This window comes from Vicia villosa, unplaced genomic scaffold (assembly GCF_029867415.1).
Source record: "Vicia villosa cultivar HV-30 ecotype Madison, WI unplaced genomic scaffold, Vvil1.0 ctg.000621F_1_1, whole genome shotgun sequence".
Lineage (NCBI taxonomy): Eukaryota > Viridiplantae > Streptophyta > Magnoliopsida > Fabales > Fabaceae > Vicia > Vicia villosa.
In genome coordinates, this window is record NW_026705279.1 from 199,694 (window position 1) to 212,056 (window position 12,363).

General features: G+C 36.8%; 1 protein-coding gene across 1 annotated transcript; it reads left to right on the top strand.

Annotated features, from left to right (window-relative positions):
- The first annotated feature begins 10,892 nt into the window (after nt 1-10,892).
- On the top strand, nt 10,893-11,956 carry LOC131629835 (uncharacterized). The gene is made up of 2 exons (XM_058900635.1): nt 10,893-11,231; nt 11,642-11,956. Exons 1-2 carry the CDS (start codon nt 10,893-10,895, stop codon nt 11,954-11,956), a joined length of 654 nt encoding a protein of 217 aa, XP_058756618.1.
- The last annotated feature ends 407 nt before the right edge of the window (nt 11,957-12,363 follow it).

The following is a 12,363-nucleotide window of genomic DNA, read 5'->3' on the forward strand; positions in this document are numbered from 1 at the left end:
ATACGAAACATAAATAAATAAATACGATAATGTGTTAAAATAAAACGTACCGTAAGTAGTGTGCAGGATCCGACTAACTGCCTCGTCCTCCAGTTGGAGGCCTCATTCAGCTTCTGGTAGAGGTATGCCAGAGTAGCTGCCCCCCAGTTCCACTGGTGAACGGTATCCAGGTCCATGAAGTAGCGAAGGTAGGTCACGTCGACGTACCTTGCACTCTTGTCCACAAAGACTGCAGCGCCTACCACAAACATGTACCAGCACCGGAGAGCGCAGCCGCGGTGATACTGTGTGAATAGCTCGTCACCCTCACCCTCAGCCTCGGCAGCCGCGTCCAGGTGGTGCTCAAAATAGCAGCTCAGTGTGGTGAACCGGACATGAGGCCCAAATGTCGTGGCGCACTCAAAGTGAGCAACCTCGTGCTCCATGCCCAAATAGAGCGTCATCCACTCAATGGCCTCGACCCTCTGGATCTTGGAGTGGGTCAACAGCGGCCCCCTAATCGGCAGGTGGAGAAGACACTGCACGTCATGCAAGGTGATTGTCATCTCCCCAACCGGCAAGTGGAAAGAGGACGTCTCCTTGTGCCAGCGCTCCACAAATGCCCCCTGCATGTCGGTGCTGATGGTGGTGTACCCCGTCATGCAGAGCCCGCTAAGCCCTGAACCTCGCACATGGTCGTTAAACCACTCAGCTGCTGGTTTAAACAGACTGAAAATCTTCCGGGCGTGGTTCACCATTTTCAACGGCTCTCGCTCCTGTTACAAAAAAAAACAAATAAGCAACATATATTAAATAAACGACAAATAAACGGTTAAATTATAAAAAATGGTGACAATTAAACGGTTAAATTATAAAAAATACCTCTCCCTCCCAGATACGCCGAGCGACGTGATCGTGGTAGCTAATCAGCACGGAGGTGTCAAAGGGCCCTCCCGGATAGCCGTCCTCCTGCTCATCATCCTCCCCGGCTGGAGGGTCAACCTCCGGTACCCCGTCCGACTCGTGGTAAGTCACTGCCGCCACCTCCTCCTCCTCCTCCTCCTCTCGCTGGCGGGAAGAAGATGCCCGAGCCAGCCGACTCCTAGATCCTGAAGCAGATGTACCCTCTCCCTCGCCCACGGGAACTCGCACACGGCGTCCCCGACCATGCCCCCGTCCCTGGGTCGACGCCAGCTGCGCCGCCGCCCGCTCGCGTCTAGCCGACGCAGTCTGGGTCTCCCTACCCTGTCTGATGCGTGCTGGTTGGTTGCCTGACATGTTCCTGTAAACAATTGAAATCGATTAATATGCGAGACAAAATAAAAAACTAAAAAATTTGAACTTCTGATACAATTCGGAAGTTCATTTCTGAAAACTGGGATGGAGGTGTTTTCGGAAATGAACTTCCGAAACACCCCTGCGATGGAGTTTTCTGCAACTTCCATGGCAGACCCCAAAATCAAACATAAAACCAATTCAAAAAGCTTCTAAACAACCTAAATACTACTAACAACCAGTCCATATATCATTTATGCAATTGAAACCCTAAATAACATGCATTTGAATAATGAATCTAACAAATTCAAAACTTACAAATTGAGTGATTTGAGGGCTTTTGAATGTTGTTTAGCAATGTGATTGGAGCCTTGATGCAGCCTTGGAATTCTGTTTGCACAAATTTTCGCCTTTGCTTGTTTTTGATTTGAGTTAGGGTAAATGAATGGGGGAGGGGAAGTGTTTTGATAAATCTGCAGAAATCGCAGTATTTCGGAAGTTCACTTCCGAAATGCTGTTTTCGGAAATGAACTTCCGAAATAAGACAATTTTTTCAAAAAAAAAGGCGCTTTCGGAGATGCATCTCCGAAAACACCTTTTTCTTGCATTTCGGAAGTGCATTTCCGAAGTCAGGGATAGTATGGGGTTTTCACCAGAGGTGGACTAGAAGGTAGGGAGGTTAGCAAAGAAATTTTCTACATTTTTTAAGTGAAAAAATGAGTTAGTGAATTTGTTTATATTATATCTTGACGAGACAATATGCTAGTTACGTAAAAATGGGCTGGGAAAGGATATTCCACTCTATTATAAATGTGATTAGTTTTGTTGTACAATTAATTTTATAAATTAATTTTGATTAAAAATATGTTGAATGGAAATTGATTTATGTTAAGATGTTAAAGACAAATTTTTACAAAGTTAGTTGAATAGTTTTTCTAAATAGATAAATTAAGAAACATTTGTTTAAAAAATAAATAAATAAATAGGTCAACGTATGGCATTAGATTATGGGATTGGTAAGAATGCTTGACTCCAGATATGTGACAAAATAATAGATCAATGTAAGGCATTAGACTATAATCAAATGGAAGCCTTTTAAAGAGGAGATGGAAATGATGACATGAATCAAGATATTTCAAGAGTGAAATTTGACCATGTTTATTTTAGTGTTGTTTACTTTACTTTAGTTTATATTATGCAATCTTAAACTTCCATTTCTTATGTAATGTGTTTAGTCATCTTTGCATTTCGTTATTATAGTATGTACTTGTTTGTTTTTTTTTTTTAATTTCAATCTACCTCTTGAATTTCTTAGTCGTCTAGCGAAATTTTAATTATGTTCTCCGCTTTTATAGATACACATCCGAAACTACTTTTTTTTTTAAAAAATTTGTTTATTTCCGTAGGTGCATCTACAGAACGTGTTAAAATAGAGTGTTCCGTAGATGCACCTACGGAGTAGTCTGCTATATTTTCAAATGACATACATTTCTCTCAAAAACTCAATTTTTATAACAACAATGGAAAACCAAATTACAGTAAATTAAAGTAATGCAATTTAAAGGAAATAGTAAATAGTACACCAAAAAAATACATCGTATAAATCGTCGGTCAATAATGTCAAATACATATATCATAACCCCGTACATAAATGAAATCAAAATACATATATTAAATAAATCACAAGCATCATGACTGTGTGTGCCAGACATCATCATGCACCTCTCTGCTGCCTCTAGCTTGCCTCCGTCTCTGCGTCCACTGCGCCGTCTGTTGGCTACTCTGCCTCTACCGTTGATTGTCCCACCTGTCTTGGCACATTTTCTACAGTACAAAAATGCCTCCTTGCCACCCTAATGATATTGTCCACTAGACGCAGGCCAACAGACCCCTTAGGGAATAAACCATTGGCAATGACTGCCGGCGCCATGTCACCTATCTCAGAACACTGAGGAAGAACATCCTGAGTGTGGTCCATCTGAGCCTGATGAGTCCGCAAGATCTCCTTGTGGGCTGGTCTAGGTGGTGATCAAGGTGCGATGGGAAACATGTATGGGTGTGACACTCTGTAGTACCAAGTGATGTTCCCGTTGACGCAGCTCTAGTCCGCTCTGATATGGTCGTCTGAGCCTCGGCAGGAACCATGTGGTGCTCCTAGTATGCAAAGACCTCATCTAGTTGCCGACGGGTCATGGCAATAGGAGCAGAGCCAAAAGGGTGGCAGGGTATCGTCTGTTGGTAGCCAAACTGACGCATGACGTGCTCTAGAAGATAACGAACAATGATGGTCGAACTGGCAGCCAACCATCCAAAATATATTACGATCTCATCAAACGGAACCGTCTCGCATTGATCAGCGTAGCGGTCGTAGTGGATGTCCTTAACAGCTATGCGGTTAAGACAATGCTTGTAAGGATCCAACACCTGGTTCCCTCTGAGGGGGGCGAAGGCTCTGGAACGCAGAATGTCCTTAGTGTAACCCGTAACCTCTCCCCAGCCAATAATGTCAGGGAAGTGTTGTAGTATTCAACCATGAAAATAATCACGGTGATCAAACATACTATCACAAATAGATAATAAACTTTAAAAAAATATAGAAGGATATAAGATTGTTATCACTAAGAGGGTACAACTATTAGCCACTGTCCTTGCCTTCCAAATGCATCCCTTTTCGAGTCTGTGGTAGGTGTACGCCAATGTAGTCACTCCCAAGTTGTACTCATGGATACATGCGATATCTGATAAGTACGTCAGGTAAACAATGTCTATGTACGTCGAGCTCGTGTCCACAAAGAGATGAGTGCCTATGAAATATAGTAAGTAACATCTCAACACTCGCTCTCTGTGTATATCTGCTTATGCCTCGTCATTAGCAACCTGATTTTCCGCAAGAAGCTCTGCATCATATATTCGCTGCAAGGTATGAAACCTCATGTGCGCCCCGCGGATCCTCTCCACCTCTTCAAGCACATCAACATGATCATCCCCTAGCTCCTCAATCAGCATCTCCATCACTTCCTCATTCGTCAGCCTACCGTGACTAAGGAGGATACCCCTGACAAGTAGATGCAAGAGGCATGCAATGTTATCCATAGTGAGGAAGATGAAAGGATGAGATATCTGGATGCAACCTCTCTGCAAATACCATCAGCATCCCGTTATGGATCGTTTGGAAGCATACCGTGCAAAGGTCCCTCAGCCTATAAGCTGCGAGTGTATCCCGGAACCACGGTCCGTCAGGCTTCTCATGAACGACAATCTTTAGGCCGTGGTTGTAGAACCTCTGGGGATCCCTATCCATAAATTTTCCAAAAAAATACACTATTATTAATAAGCAAAATAAAAAAATGAATAAAAAATAATAAGTAATAGCCAAAGAAAATTTACCTCCCTCTCCCAGATATGCCTAGCTGAATGATCTGCATACCTTATCAATATGGACGCATCTATAGGACCACTTGGGTACCAGACAGGATCTGGAACCGGATCATCCTCGTGCAGTTGAGCATATGGCACCAAAGATTCTGGATCGGCCGTCACTGGACCAGGCACATAAGTAGAAGAGATTTCCCGTCGACGTCTGTGGGCGGACGACATCTGTGAGAAACCCTCAGCATCATCCCTATGCCTCTGTGATGCAGTAGTAGATGGAAAAGGCCTCTCAAGTGAAACTGATGGAGAAGGCCCCTCGACTGAAACATATGGAAAAGACCCGAGTGAAACGGGTGTAGCAGGTACATCAGCTGAAACGACAACTCCATCAGTCACCTGTGATATTACTTGCATCTATTCACGTTGCAAGGATGCATGTTGTGCAGTCCTCCCATGTATAAGTCTGTCTAGATGGTCGTCCATAATATCTGCATTGTGATTTAATAAAATCGAGTTAGTTACTAGGTAGTTATAACAAGAAAAAGAAAGAAAAATTATCAGAATCTTCCGTAAATGCATCTACGGAAGTACCTTATGTTAGAACAAGAATTGTTCTGATCAATATTCTTAGTTTTGATGATAATATTATATATGAATTTTGTATAAGACAATGTGGTACTCTAATCCTATACATTTTTCATTTCAGGAAATATATAAAGAGTATGCACAATTCAGCGCAAGAAGCACTGACTCAAAAGGTTCAAGTGTGAAACATCAGAACATGCTCTCGCAAGACATCAGAAGATGGTCAAGCAGAATCAGAACATGGTCTATGAAGCATCAGAAGAACTTGAGTTCAGAAGCAGAAGCATTGAAGTTCTTATGGTATCACGCTAGAAGCACTTCAAAGTCAGAAGACAAGAAGATGCTCTGCACCAAGCTGAATGACTCTGATATTCAAACATTGTATCTACAAAGATCATATCAGAAGCAAGTACAAGATGACAGGCTACACTGACTGACAAAAGGAACGTTAGAAGCTATTAAAGGCAAAGTCAGTTAAAGCAGGAAAAGCAAGGCTCGAGGTAGTTGACAAAAGAGTGAAACATTAAATGCAAGGCTGTACGGAACATGCAACGCATTAAATGCTCACAACGGTTATCTTCTCATAACGCCTATAAATAGTGAAGTTCTGATCAGAAGCAAGACTGACGAATGAACCAATTTGCGAACAACTCTTACAAACTTGCTGAAAGCTGTTGAATCAAAAGCTATCAAACTTCATCTTCAACCTCACATTACTTTTGTAATATCTTAGTGAGATTAAGCTTAGAACTTAAGAGAAATATCACAGTTGTGATTATAGCTTATTAAGAAGCATTGTAATACTCTTATAAGAATTTGTTTACATTTATTTGTAAAAGGAACTAGAGAGATCAAGTTGTGATCAGAATCTCTAGAAGTCTTAGAAGGTATTTAAGCATTGATTTCCTAGAGTGATCAAGTTGTGATCAGAATACTCTAGAAGACTTAGAAGGTATCTAAGTGGAAAACCATTGTAATCAAGGTTGATTAGTGGATTAAATCCTCAGGTGAGGTAAATCACTCTAAGGGTGTGGACTGGAGTAGTTTCGTTAACAACGAACCAGGATAAAAATCATTGTGCAATTGTTTTTATCTTAAGAGTTTTTAAAGATACACTTATTCAAACCCCCCCTTTCTAAGTGTTTTTCTATCCTTCACCTTACATTTCAAAAAAATGGGTTTCTTCCATAGGTGCATCAGCGGAATGACCCAACGTACCATTCTTCCGTAGATGGATCTACGGAAAGTTCTGAAACCTCCAAAACGCAACAATGGTGTCTGGTAACTATTCCAAAGGGTTAAAAACCTCATTTTAATGGATTGATCGTCCATTTTACACATGAAATAGTACCTACATTATCTATAAACCATATTTTTTACACTAAATCATTTCTACACCTAAAAATCAAATTCAATCTCTATTGCAAAAACTCTAAAATAACTCGAAACGTCTAAAACTTACCGATTAAATGGAGTTTGGAACTTGTTGGAATGTGTTTGTAGTTGATGTGACGTTATCGGCCGAACTCGAGAGGAAGAAAACAACTTCGGTGGAAGTTTAAATTTTGAGGTTGAGAGAGTTTGAGAGTTTTGAAATTAGAAAGTGAAGAATGGGGAGAGGAAGAGTTTGGCGCGAATATAACATCAAATACTTCCGTAGATGCATCTATGAACGCTTTCGTATATACATCTACGGAACAAAACAACATTAAATAAAAAAGGGTGCTTTCTGAGGTACATCTACGGAAGCAGAAGGACATTTTAAAAATAATTTAATGTTTCTGGAAATGATTTAAATGATGTGAAATGGTGTTGTAAGGTGTGTAATTGTATGTTGCGCTATGATGAGTTGTTGTAAATGATAAAACTTGAGTGTTGTTGCAATGATGTTGTTCCGATGATAATGATGGTACTATGATGATGTTTTAATGATGTACATGTTCAAATATATATACATGCTATGTGAATGATAATGATGATGTTGTTGAGGATGCATTTAACTAGCCGAGGTCGAACATATATGTGATGTTTTTGTTGTTTTATGTTGTGAATCACGTATCCATGTTGCGGAACTTATGTTCTACCATACGATGTGACCTAGTTTCACATGATGATGGCTTGAGTGCGAGTAGCTATATCCTTTGTCCGAGGATTTACTAAAGTGTTACTTGTGATGTTGGTAGCGATTTGGTGTGCTTCAGTTCCAAGAGGGAATCGATCCTATGGTGGGGATCAAGGAGTGAAATGAATCTAAGGGTTCATATTGGTACCACGTTCATTGAGTCGGTGTCGTGCATAACATTTATGTGACATTGCATAGATTTGTTGATGACGTGTGATATGTTGAATTGTTGTGATGTTAGTTGATTATATAATGATTTCTATGATGAAAGTTGGATGTGTGTTAACTATGATGTATGGGTGTGAATCTTGAATTATTAATAATGCTATATGTTATTATAATAATGATGTTAATTGCATCTACTATTCTTTTCTTATAGCATTTATAATGAATTATGATTACTCATCCTTTCTGTTTGAATGTGTCCTCCACGTGGGTAACGCACAGGTATTCAGGAGTAGCTTGCAGAAGCATTGAAGTTATCCGTCTGGAGTACTTAAAAGTTTTCTATTATTTAGAGTTGTCTTGCTCTGATATGCAACATCGGGTTGGAAACATTTGATTTGAATGTTATGTTTCTTTTATGTTGACATATTTTACAAGGATTTTGCATTGTTGAACTACTTTTAATTTTAACTCTTTTATGATAGTAAACGCTATGAGCTTGAAAGTTAAGAATGTTATTTTGATGATGAGGATGTGTTGAAGTTGCATGATCACCTTGAAGGTATATGTTATGAGAAGTTTGAATTTTTACTGATGTAACCCGTGTTACGGTGATGGATTGTATTCTATGATGTTTTATTATAAAGTGTGACACCCTTGAGTGGTGGTTTTTGATTAAATTATAGGTGAGATTTAAAAGAGTGTTACACTATAACTAGACGATTCAATAATGAATCAAGTGTGGTTATTATTAGATCTTTGTTATCCTTTCCAGATTCAGTATCATAGACTTATCTCATGCCTTAAAATAGAAAAAGTCATGTACCAAATACAATAGAAAAAATCATTTTGTTTTTTATTTTATTATTTGAGTTCAACATGCGCTCCAATATTCTACCCAATAATTCAATCAAAATCAATTCTTTTTTATTTTCGTCTTTCTCTTCTTCCTCCACAGTCAGAATCTTTCTCCATCCTGTGTGTAGTTCTCTGATCTAGGATTTTTCTTTTATCTAGATATATCATCTCTTGGTGTGATTCCATCACTATCCAGGGGTGAATTTGGTTTGGACTTCATTTTTTTCGTTCTTTGTAGTTTCTTCTTTGGTTGTTTCTCAATGCTTCTTGCCCCTCTTTAATTTCTATAACCTTCATGCATCTATTTGGCACTTCGGCCCTCAGACTAGACATGCACCTTGTTCCTTTCGACTTCACTCATCGGCCCAGACTTAGAGTATTCTTCCTCTCGCTCGACTTCATGTCTCAGCTCTGAGTAGGTTCATTCTTCTTTGTATCGAACCTCACATCCCGCTTCCAGTCCTACACACCACTTCTTCTCCTATGATCCCACCTTTAACGTACACTCTTATTCTGACTTGCAAATCATTTTTAAAAATTTTAGGGTATACAGATCTATTAAATATATTATTTTTTATAATATTAATTTAGTATTGTAGACTTGAGAAAATATTAATGTTCAAATGCTTTTGTTAAGAAAAATTACTAGTAACCCCTTTTTATAAATAAGGGTTGTGTCATATTGAGATTATTATATAATATGAAGATATAAAATCAATTTGAGTGCGAGTAATGAAATGATTTCATATTATTTTATCAATTGATCAACTCTAATAAAAATACCCACCCATAAAAATAGGGATGGACACGGCACCGAAAATTATTCATTAAAATATGCGGGTATGGGTGGAGACACAGATACCTTCCCACCCGCCTCATACCCGCATTACATATTTATATTATGTCATTTATATGATTATCTAAAAAATACATATTTTTATTTTTATTTTTTAAAATATATCACTATTAACTCATTATACATTTTAATAAAAGTGTTTAATTATTTCTTAACTCAACAATAACATTCATAATTTTTTTAATATTATTAAAAATATTTATATTATATAATATTTTATAATTGAATGATTTAATTTACTATAAATACAGGTAAACAAATATGTGTATGGGCATTGAGATACCCACAAACAATGGGTGGGTATGAATATTGATACACATGCGGGTATGGGCTCGCGTACGAGGATTTTTTTAAACTGCGGTTATGGAGAGGGGTACTATAATACCCTACCGAAACCGTGCCCATTGTCATATATATACATAGTACAATATAATTTGTAAAATATATATTTTATTATTTAAATAAATCATTAATATAGTATAAAAATGAATGAGTTTTAAGAGTAGAAATGTTTACGTATGCATATTACAATATAATTTGTAAAATATATATTTTATTATTTAAAAAAAATCATTAATATGGTATAAAAATGAATGAGTTTTAAGAGTAGAAATCTTTACCTATAGAGTAAGAAATGACGTCACTTAAATTTAAAGAAGAAGATGAAACAAATCTGACAAAAATGAATTAAAGAGGAAAGAAAAAAACCACATTATTTTTTTTATTGAAAGCATAAAAGCACATTAATTGAATATGAGATAAATAATACAAATATCAAAAGAATATGTTAAATGTGGTTCAATGCAGCGACCTTTTGCATGAACATTTCAGTGACACAAACCACTGCCCTCTCACTCTCTCAACGGTAGTCGTTAAGAATTCATCAAAATCGTTATGCTTTTTGATTTACTTATCATTATCATTATCATCATCATCCTCCATTCTTTAATTTTCAATTCTTAGTATTATTAAAGATTATTCATAACTATGATTATTTGTTAGGGCCCTTCACATTTCGTCCTTACATGTAGTTTCACATCCATTCATTTCTTAACCTTTGAAAGTTAGTCTCAGATCTCTGTATAGTATGATAAGATTCCAAGTTTTATTAGTTTTTGATTAGTTCAGAAAAATATTGATTAAGATATAATGTATTCATGAACGGATAGTCATCTCGGTATTATTATTTACACTTGTTCTTGAATTTGTAGTTATGTGATGATGACTTTGCTCAACAAGAAGGCCAATAAAAATGATCTAATCACTGACTTACCATGTAATGTCATTGATGCCATCCTAGCAAACTTGAAAATCCGAGACCTAGTTAGAACTAGTATTTTGTCCAAAAAGTGGAGGTATATGTGGACTTCAGCCCCACATCTTTGTTTTGACATAGTCTTTTTAGAAAGTTTTGGGCATGTTGATAATGATGTAATTTCTAAAATCATCACGGATATTCTTTTGGGTCACAATGGGCCGATACACAAGTTTACTCTTTTTATGCTGGATTACTCCCGTTTCAAGATCTCAATGGAATACCTCAATATTTGGATTGCAATTTTGTCAAGGAGGGACGTTAAATATCTCGACCTTCTGAACCTCGGCAGAAGAGTTGATCAAATGCCATTAATTATCCTCTCTTGTAAGGAATTGAATTACTTAAAATTTGGAGGATTTAACATGTCAATTCCACCTAATTTCTGCGGTTTTAAAAAATTGCTGGAACTTCACTTAGTTTGTGTTACATTCGATTCCGTAGCACTTGGGAGTTTTATGTCTGGTAGTCCATTTCTTGAAAAGCTCTGCATTGAATATTGTGATGGTTTTGAATATCTTGATATTTCTTCTCCCACTCTCAAAGTCTTATTACTAGAAATAATTCATGATGTGAAGTCAATTTGTCTCAAAAATGCCAAGAATCTGATTGATTTTACACTCGATGCTAATCACAACAGCTTATCTGATTTGATCAAAAGTTTGCCAAAAATTAAGAGGTTTTCTCTGTTCATATGGAAAAAGGTTAGAAAACATCACTAGTTGTAGTATTTTCATTAGTGTCCACTTTTGAAAAAGTCATCTTACTCTTTTATTGTATATATTTTCAACATATTATAATGCAAGTTGTGTTATTGATACTTTTAAGTGTGGTACAGATAATCTCATAGATTTGTTGTTTTGTATGCATAGAACCCAAGTGCAGATATTATTCCTTCCGCGCTCCTAACAAGCTCATTCAGCTCTTTAGAGCATCTGAGATTGACTGACTTAAATTTGAAGGAAAGAAGAAAACTTTTGCATATTGTTAGTTTACTAAAAAGTGTTCCTAGCTTGGTTAAATTTGAGATAAAGGTGAACATAAATGTACCTATATATGCTACTTAACTTGTTTCTTATTGTTGTATTTTGACTCTTTAGTTTTTATATTTCAGAGTTACAACTATGATGATACCACACAAGTGTTGGGCCCTTCAAAGGAGTTAGAATGCCTTAGTTGTTGCTGCCTTAAACTTCAGACCGTCAATATCTATGTTGATGCTAGCGCTCAACACGCAATGAGTTTGATAAAGTTCATACTTGCAAATTCTCCATTGTTAAAGACTCTTACTTTTAATATTTTTGAGGAATCAGAGGCAGTTAATGCAGTTATGTTTTTCGAAATTTCACAAGACTTGTTATTGATGGAACGAGCGTCACCCAGAGCACGGGTTAAGTTCAAGCATTCTCCTTATCCACTATTTTGGTGAAGAGGTTGGTTGCAAATTAGATCACTGCTTAATTAATTTTTTTTAAGTTCTTTTGGCCATTGTTTGTAATATTCTATGAATCAGAAGACTTGCTATTTTTCTATTTTTATGGTCTTTTTCTGATTTTAGATTTTTGAATGATAAATCATGAATGTTTAAACGACAATTTGCATGTCTTGAATGGTGTTTCATTTCCTTTTATTTGCATTTTTTAAGTGAAAAAATGAGTTAGTGAATTTGTTGTTATTATATCTTGACGAGACAATATGCTAGTTACTTAAAAATGGGCTGGGAAAGGATATTCAATACATGTGATTAGTTTTGCAGTAAATACAATTAATTTTATAAAATTTATTTTGATTAAAAATATGTTGAATTAATTTTATAAAATTTATTTTGATTAAAAA